We start from the raw sequence: 19,227 nt of genomic DNA on the forward strand, positions 1-19,227 counted from the left end.
TCTGTTGTACAGCAAAGTGACTCAGATATATATATATGTAGATAGATAGAGATATATAGATATTCTTTTCCATTATGGTTTGTGACAGGATACTGAATATAGTTCTCTGTGCTAAACGGTAGGACCTTGTTGTTTATCCTTCCTATATATAAGAGTTAGCATCTGCTAATCCCAAATTCCCAATCCTTCCTTCCCCTAACCCCCTCCCTCTTGGCAACCACAGATCTGTTTTCTATGTCTGTGAGTCTGTTTCTGTTTCGTAGATATGTTCATTTATGTCACTTTTTTTTTTTTTGGCCATGCCTTGTGGTTTGTGGGACCTTAGGATTGAACCCAGGCCCCGACAGTGAAAGCACTAAGTCCTAACCATTGGACAGCCAGGGAATTCCCAATGTCATATTTTAGAATCCACATATAAGTGATATCATATGGTATTTGTCTTTCTGACTTACTTCACTCAGTATGACAATCTCTAGGTCCATCCATGTTGCTGTAAATGGATTTATTTCATTATTTTTAATGGCTGAGTAATATTCCTGTGTGTGTGTGTGTATATGTGTATGTGCATACACACCACATCTTCTCTATCCATTCATCTGTTGATGGACATTTAAGTTGTTTCCATGTCTTAGCTATTGTGAATAGTGCTGCTGTGAACATAGGGGTGCATGTATCTTTTTGAATTATAGATTTGTCGGGGTATATGCCCAGGAGTGGGATTGCTGGATCATACGGCAACTATTTTTAGTTTCTTGAGGAACCTCCATACTGTTTTCCATAGTGGCTGCACCAATTTACACTCCCACCAACAGTGTAGGAGGGTTCCCTTTTCTCCACACCCTCTCCAGCATTTCTTATTTGTAGACTTTTTGATGCTGGCCATTCTGACTGGTGTGAAGCGGTACCTCATTGTGCTTTTGATTTGCATTTCTCTAATGATTAGTGATGGTGAGCGTCTTTTCATGAAGGCACTATTTTTTTTTAAGTCTCTTCTTGGATAGCTTACCCCAGACCCTGTGGCCATTGGAAGGTTGCTTGTGAACCAGTGGGGTGGTGCAGGGTGTGGGAAGGAAATGAGCAAGAATCCATCTCACAGTCCTCGAGTTCAACGGCAGAAAAACCCAAGTGTTTTCTGGCTAACAAGTGATGGTCATCTCCTGGTCTGTGCAGGGGAGAAGGGGGAAATGCAGCAGACAGCTTCCCGAGTCTGTCACCTCCTATTTCAACCAGAGCAGCCCCCTTCATTAATTTTATACATATTTTGGTATGAAGTCCCAAAGTCAGCTGGGGAGTCTCCTAGCCCCTTAAGATCTAGGTAAGACTGATTTAAACCCACTATTCCATGGATTTGGGGAAATTCAAAGTACCCTCCAAGGGACTTCCCTGGTGGTCCAGCAGTTAAGACTCTGCACTCCCAATGCAGGGGGCCTGGGTTTGAGCCCTGGTCAGGGAACTAGATCCTGCACGCTGCGACTAAGAGCCCGCACACTGCAACTAAAGCGCCTATGCGCCACAACTGAAGACCCGGCACAGCCAAATACATAAATAAATACTAAAAAAACCCAACAAAACAAGTACCCTCCGAAATTTCCCCAAATCTCTAGAGGTTTCTTATGACCTCATTACGACCTCTTTGATTTTATGCTTCCATCAAGTTCTTATCTGGGTTGAAGTGGTCAGCACACAGCCTGCTGGGCGTTCAAGGCACAGCAGACACAAAAGCACTGTGGTTCTTATTTTTTCGCCTCCTGTAGCTTTTGTGTCTGCTGTGCCCTGAACGCCCAGCAGTGACCTTTCAGGGTCATCAGTGGCTATCATGAAGCCACTCCACATGTAGGGGGACTGAGGCCAGGACCGGATGAGAGCCAGCAGGGTCTAGTGGGAAGAGAGGAGGCTTTTGTGTTGGAATCCTGACTCTACCCCTTCCTAGCTGTGTGATCTTTGGCAACTTCCTTAACTTTTCTGAGCATCTTCATTTATCTGGAAAATGGAGCTAAACCCTTCTTCCTCAGAATGATTTTAAGGATTACAACAAATGCCTATAAGGCACCAGACAGGCAGTAGACACCAAATTATGGGTAAATGTCATTATTCTCCTGTCTTCAGTGCAGATTTTGCTCATTTTCTTACAGAAGGGATGAAGAAAGAACACGAGCCTCATTATTTGAGATCTAATATCTGCCCCCATCCCCACAGCTGGCTTTTTAGTAAATTGCTTATCGTGTGTGGGCCTGTGGGCCAAATCCAGCCAGTCCTCCCATTTTATAGACTTTTATTTGAACATGGCCATGCCCAGGCATCCAAGTTGAGTAGTTGAAATGAAGGTTTAACATCCTGCAATGCCTAAAATACTAACTCACCCTTTAAGGAAAATGTTTGGCAACCCCTGGCTTAGAGCAACAAATTCTTCCTGAGCTGGGATTTACACTGTTATCAGCTTGTGTAATCAGAGCTAGCAAAGGTTCATTCGATGGGCCAAGTCAGCCAGTAAGGATAATTGCTATGGGCCCAGTGTTTGGAGAGGGGGTCACAGGATCAACACACATGGCCCTGCTCTCAGGAAGCTTACGGTCCACTTTGTAGATAAAGTACGTGCGAGCCGCAGACCAGAACTTCAGTCTTGTGCACTGACTAGCTTTGACATTTTAATCTGTCTGGGCCTCAGTTTGCCCATCTATCAAATGGTCATAATAATAGAACTCACCCCTTCCCTCCGTATGATTGTTGTAAAGACTAAATGAGTTATTTTTTTTAAATTCTTAACTCACACTGTATTTAGGATAAAATAATCTCTTACCCTTTTCCCAACTTTGCCTGGAAAATGGTGTCCATCCTTCTTAGAATGACCCTGAATCTGTTTGTCCTGGAGCCAGCTTCCCACCCTTCCTTCCTCCTCTTCCCTGTACATAGCATCTTCTGTCGCCAACAGACTCATCATCCCACTACCATACATTTACCTGGTTGTGGTTCCTGCCCAGGTGCCCTTCCATGGACCACCCCCCCGCCCCCTGACCTCACTGTGTGGACAGACCCTACCCGGTCACCCTGCTCTGTTTGAGAAGGCCCAGAGCCACTTTCTAGGTGGGAAACTCTGTCTGTCTGCTAAGGGCACTGCCAAGGACATCAGGGTCCCTCTAGCTCAGACCTCGAGACCGCTGTACTTTTAACTAAATTGGGGTCACCAATTCCATCTCCCCATCCTAGTCCCGCCCCTTCCCCCAAAGCACCAGAGCAGATGGCGGTCATTTTCTTTCACTCTCCTCTGCCCCCCTTCTAATTAACATGCCTCGTCCTTCGCTGGGGCCTCTCTCAGCAGATGGTAAATGACAACCTATGTTCCGTGTCAAACGTTTCTCTGGGGACAGGGAAGGAGCTTGCGGTGGCTTCAAGGAGCACAGGGCAGCTTTTGGAGACTCAAGGTAGGCTGTGGTGGAAAGGATGTGGAAGGGGCGTTCCAAGAACCTAAAACAAGACCTCCACGTAGCTCCTCCACCCCTCCCAGGTCCAGGCGAGCCGCCGCCATGAACACATGAATCTGAACCAGCACCTGGTCCGGGCCTTCGTCGCCGTCTGCTTGGATGCTGTAGTGGCCTTTCGTGTGGTCAGCCTGCCTCCAGTCCCACTTTCCCATCTACCCTACACAGCCAGGGTGGGCTATGTAAAAGGCAAATTTGATGAGGCCAAGCACGACCCAACTAAAATCCCCTGCAGGCTCCCCGCTGCATTGGGAATAAAGTCCATGACCCCGAATGTGGCCACCATCCACATCCACGTTCAGTGTCCGCTCCATCCTCCCGTGCAGAGAACCAACGGCGTGTAATTCCCCGGCGCCTTCTCCTAGCTCGCCCTTCCACAGAGATCTCTGTGAAAACCACAGCCCCTTCCTTCTGTGGCTTGAACCTCAAGCTTTAGCTCAGACATTGCCTCCTCTAGAAATTCCCCTTCATTCTACCCCTTTCTCCTCCCCCAAGCCTGGGTTTGGTGATCTTACGTTCCCATAGCACCCAGCACCTACTGTGTGCCGGGAAAGATGCTGGGTGTTTGGCGTCCCATTGCTGCTGTAACAAATTATTACTAAGTTAGTGGCTTAACAACACAAAGTTATCATCTTACAGTTCTGTAGTTCAGGAGTCTCAAATGGGTCTTACTGGGCTAAAAATCAAGGTGTCAGCAAGGCCACATTCCTTCTGGCTCTCTGGGAGGACGCTTTTCCTGGCCCTTCCCTGCTTCTAGAGGCCACCTGCACTCCTTGGCCTGTTGCCCCTCCCGCCTCCTTCAATGCCAGTGACAGCAGGTAGAATCCTCTCACATCACATCTCTCTGCCCTTTTCTGTCTCTCTCTTCCATTCTGAAGGACCCCGTGACGATGCTGAGCCCACCCGGATAATCTCCCCATCTCAGATCAACTGACAAGCATCCTTCTTTCCATCTGCACCTTTAACTCACCCTTGCCACGTAACAGAACATACTCGTATGTTCCAGGGATTGGGACATGGACGTCTCTGGGGCCATTTTTCCGCCTGCCACAACTCATTAGACTTTAATTTTTGCCAGCCTGGCCTGTGTAAAATGATGGATCATTATGGGTTTAATTTGGATTCACTTGCTGCATATTTTGGGCTTAGAGGCATCAACACCGTTTTCTTAAGTGTCATTAATATTGATATTTGGGGGTGCCTTCCTGGTCTGGACCCCAAGTGAGATGGACACAGGGGAAGACCACTGAATTTGGAGTTTAGCCCTGAGCCTAAATTTGGCTGTGACTCTATCGGCTGTGTGACTGCGGACACACCTTTCCTCTCTGGGTCTCATTTCTCAGCGTACAGAGTGGTTTTTAAATTAATTAAAAAACAAAACAAAACCCAATGACTTTTACTTAAACCAGGTGAGATGAACAGGATCAAGTTGGGATCTGTTGGGTGAGAATGAGAAGAAGACAGAGGTTCCCCGAGCAAAGGAATCCAGGATCTGGGAACCCAATAAAACACCAGCTAGCCTGTCTCTGTAGGCTTGGTTTTGCCTTGATTCTTCTCATTGTGAAGGGATAAAGTTTTGTGGTATCAGGAGACTGACCAGTAACGCTCATAATTATCCACACAGCAGCCAGCCCTTTGCCATCAGCCAAAGGTGGATTCTTCACTGTCTAAGCAGGGCTCTTGTTTGAGGTGTGGTTACTAAGAGGTTCACTTACCGTAGGTAAGCTGTGTGGGTAAGAGACAGCAACCGTTTGGGGTTCTGATCCCTTTTTCTACCTACCCTTGGATGGAAATATCCTAGACCTCCGTTAAGGGCTGCTGGGTGTAACTGGGCAGGTCCGTACATAACCCCAGGATGTCCCATGGTGGGGTAAATGGGAGGTGAAACCCAACCCGTTACCCACTTGCCAAGTGTGTGCATTTGAGCGTGGGGCTGCATCTGCCCAGGGGGAGGCACATGTCTTTTTCATTTGCACAAGTGCATGTTACAGGCAACCAGAGCTCTCTTAATGTATTTGGGGTAGTGAGGGGCAAGTTTTCCCCCAATGTCCAACAGATACCTGGAAAGCAAGCAGGGACCCTAAAGCACTTTTCTTACTTTTTGGCCACATGTAGCAATGGACACACAGTTATTGGTGTGCTTAAAAATAAAGGACTCCATTTATAACTCAGCTGTTTCCCAAGGTAAATGGTAAATTTACAAATTGACATCATGGGACTTTGGGGTTCTCCTGAAGTCCCTCCATGGCAGCCTGCCCTGTCGGGTTTGTCCCTCATGGTCTGGGTGGGGTTGCATGTAGGATGTAAAAGATTGGATGGGAGGACCTAGCATGACCCGTACATGGCCCCCAGGGCCCCCAGGCAGTAAGTACCCTTCCTCAGCAGCCTCCGCCTCCCAAATAGTCCTTTTCCTCAGGGGACCAGTGCATCATGTGCTCCAGAAAACCTGTATTTCAGTCTTGTCTTGATTAGCTTTGTTTCTTAGGACTACAACCTTCACCCATGAACTTGATTTAATTAAACACAGAGTGTGACATCACCTTGCCAGTGGCAAAGCCAGGTCACCCCAGGATGTGGTGCTGCCACCATCGTTAACTGAAATCTGTGAAGGTCTCCCAGGTGAGGCTGCCAGTGGGAATGTGTAGGTCTTCTTTCCCATCTATAAACTGAAAATGATTAATATCACGAAGACCGTTTGTGAATATTGGGAACTTAATCTGCATAACGCACTTAGAAGAGTGCCCGGTGCATAGTAAGTGCTCAATAAACGGGGGCTGCTATGATGGTGATGGAAACGAGAAATCTACAATATGGCTTTCTCTGCACTGGAACTTTGGCTCAAGGGAACTAGAAACTTCAGGACTGGCAGAAGTGTTTTTTGTTTTTAATTTTTAAAGCTTTTTAAGATTGAGATGCAGGAAACTGCACAGATCTTAAGCATACAGTTCAATGACAGATTCACACATCTGTGTAACCCACACACTTAACAAGATATAGAATGTTTTCATCCCCGAGAAGATGGTTCATGTCCTTTCCCAGTCAACTCCCACCCCCAGCTGAGTGGCTACCATTATTCCGATTTCTTTTGCTGTGGACTAGTTTTGCCTCTTCTAGGACTTCATGTAACAGAATCATACAGTGTGTCCTCTTTTTGAGTCCAGCCTTTTTCATGCAGGCTGTTTTGGGATCCTTCCATGGTGTGAGTTTTATCAGCAGTCCATTCTTTTCTTGCTAAACAGTGTTCCACTGTATGAATGTAGCATCATTTATCTATTCACCTGTTGTTGAGCATTTGGGTAATTCTTGGATTTGGGCTACAATGAATAAAGTTGCTGTGACCATTCTTGTACAAGGCTTCTTTTGGATTTGTATTTTCATTTATTTTATGAGTGAAATTTCTGGATCATGGAGAAGGTTTATGTTTGATGTTATGAGAAACGGTCATTCTGGTTGTACCATTTTACACACCTCCACTGTGTGTGGGAGTTGAGTGGCTCTACGTTCTCGCCAACATGAGGTTGATGATCTTCAATTTTAGCCATTCTGACGCGTGTGCAGTGGTATCTTATTGATTTAAAATTGCATTTCCGGGTTTCCCTGGTGGCACAGTGGTTAAGAATCCACCTGCCAATGCAGGGGACATGGGTTCAAGCCCTGGTCTGGGAAGATCCCACATGCTGCCGAGCAACTAAGCCTGTGAGCCACAACTACTGAGCCCACGTGCCACAACTACTGAAGCCCGTGCGTCTAGAGAGAGAGAGATCTCTATAGCATTCATATGGTTTGACAAAATTCCTTAAATGTTTGATAACATTCACCACTGAAGCCCTCTGGGCCTGAAGTTTTCTTTGTGGGATGCATTTTAATTACGAATTTGAATAGTTTAATAGAGCTATTTAGATTTTCTATTCCTGGTCAGTTCCGGTAATTTGTTTCATTCAGGGAATTGATTGGTTTTTTAATTTAAGTTGTCAAATTTATTGAAATAATTGTTCATAAAATTCTCTTGCTGTCCTTTTAACATCCCTAAGATTGTAGCAATGTCCTTCTTTTTTTCCTAATGTTGATTAATTAATTTTATTCTTTTTATATCTTAATCAGTCTAGCCTAGTGGCATATCAGTTTTATCACTGTTTTCCAAGAATCAACTTTTTTTCCAGCTTTTTTTTAAAAAAAAAGTATAGTTGACCTACAATATTAGTTTCAGGGGTTCAAATAGTAATTCAATATTTTTATAGATTATACTCCATCCAAATTTATAAAAGGTTGACTCTATTCCCTCTACTGTACATTACATCCTTGTAACTTATGAAAAGGTACTCAACGTCACTGATCATCAGGGAAATGTAAATCAAAACTGCAATCAGATACCTCCTCAACTCTTTTTTTTTTAAACATCTTTACTGGAGTATAATTGCTTTACAATGTTATGTTAGTTTTTGCTTTATAACAAAGTGAATCAGCTATACATATACATATATCCCCATATCCCCTTCCTGTTGCATCTCCCTCCCACCCTCCCTATCCCACCCCTCTAGGTGGTCACAAAGCACCGAGCTGATCTCCCTGTGCTATGTAGCTGCTTCCCACTAGCTATCTATTCTACATTTGGTAGTGTATATATGTACATGCCACTCTCTCACTTTGTCCCAGATTACAGTTCCCCCTCCCCATGTCTCTTTTTTTTAATTGAAGTTCTATTTTATGTCTTCTCTTTCATTGATTCTCATTCTCTATCGCTTCCTTCCTTCTGCTAGCTCTGGGTTTAATTTATGCTTCTTTTTCTAATGTCTTAAGATAGAGACCTGAATCACTGGTTTCACAGACTTCTCCTTTTAGAGCTATACATTCCATCTAAGCACTGCTGTAACAATCGAAACCCTGCCCCAATCTTTCTTCTCCTCCGACACAAGTTAGACTCCTTGATTTTTCTCCCACAGGTCCCCAAGGCTCTGGTTTCTTTTTTTCCCTTCTCTGCTTCAGTTTGGATAATTTCTATTGCTCTATTTTCAAGTTCATTAATCTTTCTTTCCACGCAATGTCTGATCATTTTTTAATTCTATCTCTGGAAAAATCTCCACTTTAGATATCGTAGTTTTCTTTTTTCTTTTTTTTTCCGGTAAGCGGGCCTCTCACTGCTGTGGGCTCTCCCGTTGCGGAGCACAGGCTCCGGACACGCAGGCCCAGCGGCCATGGCTCACGGGCCCAGCCGCTCCGCGGCATGTGGGATCTTCCCAGACTGGGGCACGAATCCGCGTCCCCTGCATCGGCAGGCGGACTCTCAACCGCTGCGCCACCAGGGAAGCCCAGATATCGTAGTTTTCATTTCTAAAATTTCTAATTTAAAAACATTTTTTTCAAACCATTTTTAAAATTGAAATATAGTTAATTTACAATGTTGTGTTAGCTTCAGGTGTACAGCAAAGTGATTCAGATATATATATGTATATGTATATTTGTGTATATGTTAATCCCAAACTCCTAAGTTATCTCCCTCCCTCCCCCCCACTATCTCCTCTGGTAACCATAGTTTGTTTTCTATGTCTGTGAGTCTATTTCTGTTTTGTAAATAAGTTCACTCATCTCATTTGTTTAGATTACATGTATAAGTGATATGGTATTTGTCTTTCTCTGTCTGACTTATTTCACTTAGTATGATAATCTCTAGGTCCATCCATGGGGCTGCAGATGGCTTTATTTTGTTCTTTCTTATGGCTGAGTAATATTCCGTTGTATATGTATTACCACATCTTCTTTATCCATTCATCTGTCGATGGACGCTTAGGTTGTTTCCATGTCCTGGCTATTGTGAATAGGGGTGCTGTGAACGCTGGGGTGCACATATGCTTTTGAATTAGAGTTTTCTCCTGATATGTGCCCAGGAGTGGGTTTGCAGGATCATATGGCAACACTATTTTTAGTTTGTTAAGGACCCTCCATACTGTTTTCCACAGGGGCTGCACCAATTTTCATTCCCACCAACAGTGTAAGAGGGTTCCTTTTTCTCCACACCCTCTCCATCATTTATTATTTGTAATATTTTCATTTCTGTATCGAGATTCCCTATCCCCTCTTCGTACTCTTATTTCCCTTTAAATCCCGGAATCTATTGATCACAGGTGTTTTAAAGTCCCCGTCTGCTAATTCCATCCCGTCTTACTTCTGGATGTGTTTCTATTGACTGATGATCCTCTGGGTTATGGCTACCTTTTCCTGCTTTTTCGTATGTAGTGCGTGTTTCATTGTATGTTGGACACGATGGATTCTGTGCTGCTGAGTGTCTGGATTCTCTGGCCTTTCAGCAGGCAGTTACTTACTCGCAAATGAGCTCGATCCTTTAGAAATTTGTTAGTGTGCATCTCGACTAGCCTTTGCTCTAAGCCTAGATTAGCCCTACTCCTACGTGCAGCTTCCCTGGGGTCTCTCCTGAAAGCTCCATGTCTTCAGTGGGGCCTCCACTCTGGATGGCTGGAACACGAATGCTTCCTAGACCTCTGAGCTCTGCTATTTGTTCAGCTCACAGCTCCCTAGTACATTTATTTCCTGGGTAGTTCTTTCCCCAGCAGGTGCTCACTGCCATCGTCATGGAGGACTGGCCTTTGCGTTCACAGCCTCGTGCTCAGTCAAATACTCAAGGGACCTGTTGCTGATCTCTGCAGCCCCTTCTCTCCAGGACCCTTCCCCACAGATTCCAGCCAGTTCAGCTCCTCCAGTCTCCAGTCTCTCTCCTTGCTCTGTTTGGACTCTGCCTTCCTTTGCTGTGAACAGAAGGGATCTCAGGCAGAGAGCTGGGCACTCCCTTGTTCCCGGTGTCTCAGGGATCACAGTCCAGCACAGTCAGCTGCATGAAGTCTGGGCACAGTTATTTCATATATTTTGCCAGTATTATAGTTGTTTACGGAGGAGGGTTATTTGGGTCCCAGTTATCCCATCATGGCTGGAGGTGGAAGAGAGGGCAGTAGTTCCACTTCTGGACAGCCTGATGAGGTGAAGTACTTGTTGATAAGAGAAGTGAAGATGGAGCCAAAACCTTAGCTCACCTCTACCTCGAAGAAACACAGTGAGGACACTAGGCTCCTGGGTCTGCTTTTTCTGTTTTCCCTTCTTGTCCTCAGGACCAGGGCAATGCTTGAAACCTGGTTTGGCCACAATTCAGAGCCTTCCTATTGTCCTTTTTCCCCCTGAATTCTCCACCTTTCAGTTATATAGCTAATCCTTAAAATGGCCCTGAAAGCTAGGCATGGTGTCCCCATTTCACAGATGGAACAACTGAGTCTGGGGGAGATGGCTAAGCTAACGGCACTCAGCACAGCTCCTTGCCTGCAGAGGCTGTGCTCTTTCTGCTGCTTTCCGCTCTTTCCTCGCAGAAAGCAGACGTGGGTGGTTTCATGTACATTCATTCTTCTTAGTCTTGGAAGAGTCTTTGGGCTTGTCCAAGATCACAGGCGCTCCTGTACCAGGAGTCCATTGCATATTTCTGACAGATGATGTCTCACCTCTACATGAAAAGAGTTTCTTCATGGAAAACTCAACCCTGATCGAGAGAAACCACAGCCTTTATCTTTCTTCAAGACCTGTTTTTAAATCGAAGCGTAGTTAATTTACAGTGTTGTGTTAGTTTCAGGTGTACAGCAAAGTAACTCAGTTATACACACACACACACACACACACACATTCTTTTTCAGATTCATTTCCACTGTATGTTGTTACGAGATATTGAGTAGAGTTTGGTAACCATAATTTTGAAACCACAGCCTTTAGAGTAACACAAATCCATAGGAGACCCCTGGGAGGACTGACAGCAACAACTAGAGTATGTTTAGTGCTAAGCGTGTTCCCTAAAGGATTCTAGGCACAGGGGGGATCCAGGGATGAATGAGACACGGTCACAACACCCAAGGAGTTTAAATGTATTTAGGGCTGGACGCTAGCCTTTCTCATCAAGGTCAGTGTCTCCAAAAGGGTTGGTATATCCTTCAGGTAGACATCACGGCGGCCACATTAAATGATCAAATCACATAGAGAGGAAATTATTCCTTTTTCCTGTCCCTTTCTAGCCTGATCACACCAAGGAGAAACTCTCATGTAGGTGCTAATTTGTCTTCAACACCTAATACTAATCCCCCCCCGCCCCCCCTCCACCTTTTTCTTTTCTTTAACAAATTGAGAGCAGGCTTCAGACAACGCACCTTGGAAGTTAGTCGTGGGTTTTATTTACTTAAATTCAAAATATTTAGTAACAGGGGTGGCCTGGACGCTGACCAGTCGAAACAGATTGAGCTTGTCAATAGTTCCCTTATTTCTCTCAAGTGATATTAGCCTTTCATTTAAGAGAGTAATAAACACTTTTCTTTTTAAAAGAAATATTCAGTAAAAAAAATGAGTGGCTTTAAAGGAAAATATTAAATAAATAATGGTGCATGTGGATATAGCATAAGGCAACAGAGAGCTGCCAAAGGAGTTTTTAGAAACAGCGTCATTGAGAGAGAGCTCACATAACACACGGTTTACTCCTTTAAAGCAGGCCATTCTTAGTGTATTCACAGGGATGCTGCAACCGTCATCACTATTTAATTTTACAGTATTTTCATCACCCCAAAAAGAAAGTTGATACACCCATTGATCATCACTCCCCAATCCCTTCCTCCCCGCAGCCCCTGGCAACCAGCAATCTGTTTTCTGTGTCTCTGAATTTGCCTGTTATGGACATTTCATATCAATGGACTCAGACAATATTTGTCCTGTTGTGTCTGGTTTTTGTCACATAATGTTTTCAAGGCATATCCATGTTGTAATGGATATTGGTACTTTATTCCCTATTATATAGCCAACTGTTATTCCATCGTATGGATAGAACACATTCTTTTTTCTTTTTAATTTTTATTTTATTACTTATTTATTTGTGGCTGTGTTGGGTCTTCGTTGCTGCAGGCGGGCTTTCTTTAGTTGCGGTGAGCAGGGGCCACTCTTCGTTGCAGTGCGCAGGCTTCTCATTGTCGTGGCTTCTCTTGTTGTGGAGCATGGGCTCTAGGTGCACGGGCTTCAGTAGTTGTGGCATGTGGGCTCAGCAGTTGTGACTCGCGGGCTCTAGAGTGCAGGCTCAGTAGTTGTGGTGCACAGACTTAGTTGCTCCGTGGCACGTGGGATCTTCCCGGACCAGGGCTTGAACCCATGTCCCCTGCATTTGCAGGCGGATTCTTAACCACTTCGCCACCAGGGAAGCCCAGACCACATTCTTTTATACATTCATCAGCTGATGGACAGTTAGGTTGTTTCTAACTTTCTAACTTTTGTTTAATGTTAATTGTTTCTACCTTTTTGGCTGTTATGATTATGCTACTATGTTTGTGTACAGACTTTTGTGTGAACACGTTTCAGTTCTCTTGGATACATACCTGGGAGAACAAGTACCGGGTTGTATAGTAACCATGTTTAAGCTTTTGAGGAACTGCCAGGCTGTTTTCCAGGCAGCTGCGCCTTTAACATTCCCACCAGCAATGCTTGAGCATTCCTACCTCCCCAAATCCTTGCCAGCACTTGCTATTGTCTGTCTTTTAAATTATGACCATCCTAGTAAGTGTAGAGTGGTATCTCATTGTGGTTTCAGTTTGCATTTCCCTAGAGATTAATGATGTTGAGTATTTTTCGTGTGCTTATTGGCCATTTGTCAACTTTGGAGAAACTGAGAAGGACCTTGGGTTAAAGTGTACACCATAAATGAATTTGTGCTTTGGAAATTCACACCGGAGGGCAGGTCAGAATGCAGTGACATCGTATGAAGGATGCTGAGCACTTAACACCTTGCCTGGAATACAGCAGGTCCTCAAATGTGACTTTTCTTCCCTTTCTTCTCTATTAATCATAATTGTTTAAAAGAGGTTTTTCTTTTGGAACCAACATATGCCCCACTGAAACAGCCACACATCAAATCTCAATAATTCATTAACCAAGTCAACAAATATTTTGGAGTTACACAGAGGAGGCCACCCTTTTCTGTTGCTGGGGACAGCCTTTCAGGTATTTGAGGACAGTTGCCATGTTTCGATTCAACCTTCTCTTTCTGGGCTAAAACAGCTTTTAGGCCTTCAAATGTTGATTTTTAAGACATAAGACCCAGACCCCTCATTATATGGTGAACTTTTCCTGGATTTTATCTAGTTTGTCATTATCTGTGTTACATAGTCTCAGCTGCAAACAAGAGACTCAGAATACCTGCAGCCTGAACAAGACAGAGACGGTTCTGCTCTGCAAAGTTGTCAAGGGCCCAGGCTCCTTCCATCTTGTTGCTCTGCCACCCCTAAGACGTTGCCCTTGTCCACATGGCCCAAGATGATGGCCCCCCTTCATGGCCACACTTTAGCCAGCAAGAAGGAAGAGAGGGAGGACAAACATCTTTCTTTTTAAAGAAATTACACATTTCACTTCTGCTTACATTCTCTTGGCCAGAACTTGGCCACATGGCCCCACTTAACTTCAAAGAGTCTAAGAAATACAGTTTATATCCTGGGTGGGTGGGCAGGTGTCCCATAAAAATTGGGTGTTCTGTCATTATAGAAGGAGGGAAGAATGGATATTGAGGCATTTCAAGTCTCTGCCACAGTAGCCTCCAGAAACACACTGGCTGGCCATTGGGGAGGGGCCCTTGACCTCTATGTGCAGGTGGCCCATCATGTTTCCTCAGCCCATCCAATTTGGATGAATTTGAATTTGGCCCAGCCACATTCAGTAGTCTTACATAGGAAGCTCTAGAAGGGGGTGGAAGAAAAGGTGAAGGATGTATAGAAGAAAAGAAAGGCTGGAAATGGTCTCAGATGTCTTTAGCCCTGTTCTCTTGTTCTTAGTTCCAAAGCCTCTTATCATGATGAACGTGGCTGCTGACAGCTGTGAGGTTAATGGCCCTCTTGGGACAAAACTTTCTGCTGCTGGGCCTCCAATTCATTTGCCGTGATTGCTGTAATGGAGCCAGTTGAGAAGAGTCTTAGAAACTGCACTTAACATAGTTGTTGCCAAGACAGAGTACACATGCCCCAGAGGACAAGACGGAGTACACATACCCCAGAGGACAGTTAAGACAGTTCACTGGGGAGTAGTAGAAACCTAAAAGTTTCACTTTTGAAAATCTCATTCTTTGAAAACTTTCCTTTGGAGGTTGTATGTATTATAAACAGCGTATTTGAACACATTTCATAATTTCTAAATTTAAAAAACTGTTGTGAGTTCATGCTCAGAAATTTGCAGACAAGGTCACATGATCAAGGGTTTTGGAAGCACACACCAAAGAGAAGCGGACGTCATTGTAGGGCCCCTCACAGGGCCCTCCTTCTGCTCCTGCTGTCCGTCAGAACCAGCCCAGGTTCTGAGTCCCTTTACCTAAAACTCTCGCATCAGAACCATGGGCGGCGGGGGTCAGGGGGTGTGTTTATCTTCCACAGTAAAGTTAAAGTGGTGCTAATTCAACTCCTTCTGCTCAGGGAGTGGGATGAATGGCGTTAGAAAGGAAAGCATTTGTCTAGTGGAATCACACCATCCAGCACAGAGTATCCTCTGGCCGTCAGAGGTTTTATATCCAGATAGTGTCATGATCTGATCTCTGAACACGAGTGATCCTTGCCTCTGCTTTTCCCTTTCCCCCCGCCGCGAGTTTGTTTTATTGACAATGATGGCCAGCTGCCTTGGACAAAGTCCAATTTCAATAGCAAAACACTAGACCTTGAAAGCAAACTGTAACAAGTAACACATAGGCAGATGAGAAGCCTTCCTTTTCAATTGTTGCTTATTGGTGCTTTCTCAACCATAGTCTCTTACCTTTCAGTGCAATCTTTGCTGTCAGTGTAGGAGAGTAAATAAAATTGCTGGGCACAGTAGTAAAGTTTGGTTATTTTTCCTCTCGTTTAGTGTGGTATCCATCCAACAAATGTTTATGGAGCACCTCTTCTAGGGGCTAGGAATGCAGAGAGCAAACCAGAATCACTGCCTTGTAAAAGCGTGGAGAGAGACGCTAATAAATTCATAGGTAAAATATATGGTGTGATGACTGTTATGGAGAAGCAAAGACAGGGCTGTGTGGAAGGAGTGTCCTGTTCAAGGGTCATTTACAATTTTCAGCAGGGCGGTTTGGGAAGGCCTCACTGGGGGAGTGACATTCATTCCAGCAAAGACTTGAAGGGAGTTGGGGACTTTCTCAACCTCAGCACCTTGGGCATTCTAAACTGGGGAATTCTCCGTTGTGGAGGCCGTCCTGTGCTCTGTAGGATGTTTAGCAGCGTCCCTAGCCTCTACCCACCAGATACCAGTAGCAGCCCCCCAGGTGTGCTCATCAAAGCCATCTCCAGACATCCTAAATGTCCCCTGGGGGGCCAAATCACACCTAATTGCAGACTACTGCTCCGAGGCAAGAGATTCCCATGCAGACAGAACAGCAAGTGCAAAGGGCTCAGGGAGGAGAGTTCCTGCTGTGTTCTAGAAATAGCGAGGAAGCCAAGGAGGATGGAGCAGAGGGAGCAAGGGGGAGAGTAGAGGGGGAGGTGAGGTCAGAGAGGCCTCGGAGAGCCTGGCCATTGTAAGTCACTATGAATAATGCATGTATGAATATTCTTATGCCTGACTTGTATTGGACATGTGTACTAATTTCTGTTGGGTGTATACCCAGGAGCAGAATTACTGGGTCTTGGGGATGCGTATGTTCAACCTCGATAGATATGTCAGTCTTCCAAAATGTTTCTAGTGATTCGTCCTCCCACCAACAGGATGAAAATTCTGTACCACATCCTGGCCAACACTTGGTATTTCCTGTCTTTTTCCATTTTAGGATTTTGGTAGTTGTGGAATGCTGTCTCATTTCAGTTTTTTTTTTTAATTTATTATTTTGTATTGGAGTATAGTTGATTTGCAATGTTGTGTTTCAGGTGTACAGCAAAATGATTCACTTATACATAGTTGTATATCTATTCTTTTTCAGATTCTTTTTCCATATAAGTTATTACAGAGTATTGAGTATAGTTCCCTGTGCTATACAGTAGGTCCTTCTTGTTTATCTATTTTATATATAGTAGCGTGTATATGTTAATCCCAAACTCCTAACTTATCCCTCCCCCGAAACTTTTCCCTTTGGTAACTATAAGTTTCTTTTCTATGTCTGTGAGTCTGTTTTGTAAATAAGTTCATCTGTATCATTTTTTTAGATTCTACATATAAGTGATATCACATGATATTTGTCTTTGACTTACTTCACTTAGTATGATAATTTCTAGATCCATCCATGTTGCTGCAAATGGCATTATTTCGTTCTTTTTTATGGCTGAGTAATATTCCAATGTATATATGTACCACATCTTCTTTATCCATTCACCTGTCAATGGACATTTAGGTTGCTTCCATGTCTTGGCTATTGTAAATAGTGCTGCTATGAACACTGGGGTGCATGTATCTATTTGAAGCATGGTTTTCTCCAGACATATGCAGTTTTTTTGTTGTTGTTGTTTTGCGGTATGCAGGCCTCTCACTGTCGTGGCCTCTCCCGTTGCGGAGCACAGGCTCCGACGTGCAGGCTTAGCAGCCATGGCTCACGGGCCCAGCCGCTCCGCAGCATGTGGGATCTTCCCGGACCGGGGCACGAACCCGTGTCCCCTGCATCGGCAGGCGGACTCTCAACCACTGCGCCACCAGGGAAGCGTGACATATGCAGTTTTAATTTATGTTTCCTTAATGACTGATGACATTTAATACTTTTTCATATGTTTTATCAGCCACTTGAGTACCCTGTTTCATGAAACATCTGAGCAGGTGTTTTGCTCATTTTTCTATTGGGTTGCCTGTCTTTTTCTTATTGTTCGGTAGGAGTTCTTTATCTCCTGGATCTGAGCTGTTTGTGGGTTATGTTGATTGCGAATATATTCTCCCACTCTAGGGGTTTGAAGGTTGTTATTTGTTTTAGTTTTCTGTTGCTGCGTAGAAAATTACCTCAAACATAGCTGCTGATACACAGCACACGTGTATCAGTTCACATCCGTAGATTGGAAGTCTAGCAGAGTTTGGCTAGGTTTTCTGCTCAGGGCATCACAAGCTAAATCAGGGTATCAGCAGGGCTGAGTTTTCTTCTAGAAGATATGGGGAAAATCCACTTCCAAGCTCATCCTTGTTATTGGCAAATTCAGTCCCTTCTGTCTGTAGGACTGAGGTCGTTTCCTTGCTGGCTGTCAGCTGGGAGCTGCTCCCATGTGGTCCTCTCCATCTGCAAAGGCAGCAACAGGTGCCAGATTTTTCTCATGCTTTGGGCTTCTGGCCTCCTCTCTCTCATCTCTAGAGCCAGATTTAAAGGGCCCTTGTGATTAGGTCAGGCCCACAAGATGCTCTCCCTTTCAATTAACTCAAAGTCAACTGATTAGTAACATTAATTATATCTTCAAAACCACTTTTGTCCCTGTGTAGATAATGTAATCACTGGACTGACATCCCATCATTTCATAGGTTTCAGCCCCTCTAGATGGTCACTGGGGACTTAGAATCCTGCCCACCAAGTATTTAAATAGACTGATCAGAGAGGGCCTTACTGAGAAGGTGACGTTTGAGCAAGAATCTAGGGACAACGTGTCCTGAGCAGAAGGTATAGCAACTGCAAGGCTCTGAAGGGGGAGCGTGATACCCCAGGAGGTCATGGTGGCTGAGAAACTGAGGGAGGGTCTTGGGAGGGAAGGCTGGGGCCGGGGAGGAGGGTGTTCGGGGCTGTATGGTTAGTGCCTTATAGGCCATTGTTAAACATGGTAGGGATTTTTTAGAATTAATTTTTATTGGAGTATAGTTGATTTACAATGTTGTATTAGTTTCAGGTGTGAATCAGTGATATGTATACATATATCCACTCTTTTTTTAGATTCTTTTCCCATATAGGTCGTTACAGAGTATTGAGTAGAGTTCCCTGGGCTATACAGTGGGTCCTTATTAGTTATCTATTTTAGAGACAGTAGTGTGTATATGTCCATCCCAAGCTCCCAATTTACCCCTCTACTCCCCCTTTCTCCCTGGTAACCATAAGTTTGTTTTCTACATCTGTGATTCTAGAACAGGGTAGGTTTTATTGTGAGAGAAATGGGGAGAAACTGGAGGGATGTAAGAAAAAGTGACATTTTCTGATGGATTTTTTTAGGCTGTTGGGTTGAGAATCATCAGTATGGGGGCAAGGGTGAGAGCCGGGGCAGTTATGAGGCTAATGCAATAATCCAGGTGAGAGGGGCAGGTGGCTTGAAGCAAGGTGGTAGCCAAGGAGGTTGTGGGAAGAGGTAGGACCTTGGATATATTTTGACAGGAATTGCTAATAAACAGGATGTGTGAGGCGTGGGGGGGAAAAAGGGACTGAAAGATGAGTCCAGAGTTTCTGGCCTGCTCATTGTAGTTATTCAGGGACCCTGAGGAAGGAACAGTTAGGGATGCAGCAGGCTCGCGGGGATGGTCAGGAGCTCTGTTTGGACGTGTTAAGTTTGAGATGTTGATGAGATGCCACATGGAGCTGTCAAGTGAGCAGGTGAAAATACAGGCTGGGGATCAGGGAGCAGCATGGATGACAGACATACATCTGGGGGTCATCAGTGTGGGGCAGCCAGGAGACTGATGCAGTCACTCATAAGTGGCGGGGAGAGGTCTGGGACCAAGCCCTGGGGTGCTCTGTAGGAAGAAGTGGGGGGGGGATGAGGAGGAACCAGCAAGAGAGAACGGATGAGAGTATCCAGAGAAGTAGGGTGGAAGCCAGGAAGGTGTG

At 44.7% G+C, this 19,227-nt stretch overlaps 1 protein-coding gene across 2 annotated transcripts in view; it reads left to right on the forward strand.

Annotated features, from left to right (window-relative positions):
- CPPED1 (calcineurin like phosphoesterase domain containing 1) overlaps positions 1 to 19,227 on the forward strand; it is a 234,398-nt gene that overhangs the window by 153,130 nt on the left and 62,041 nt on the right. The window contains exon 5 of one of the 2 annotated variants that reach the window (XM_060284207.2): positions 4,355 to 4,379. The exons of the other annotated variant lie outside the window; for it this stretch is intronic. Within the exon in view, the coding sequence (XP_060140190.1) occupies positions 4,355 to 4,364 (10 nt within the window). The 3' untranslated portion in view covers positions 4,365 to 4,379. Of the gene's footprint in view, positions 1 to 4,354; positions 4,380 to 19,227 lie in introns of those variants that run through there. 2 annotated transcript variants of the gene reach the window in all.

This window comes from Globicephala melas, chromosome 15 (assembly GCF_963455315.2).
Source record: "Globicephala melas chromosome 15, mGloMel1.2, whole genome shotgun sequence".
Lineage (NCBI taxonomy): Eukaryota > Metazoa > Chordata > Mammalia > Artiodactyla > Delphinidae > Globicephala > Globicephala melas.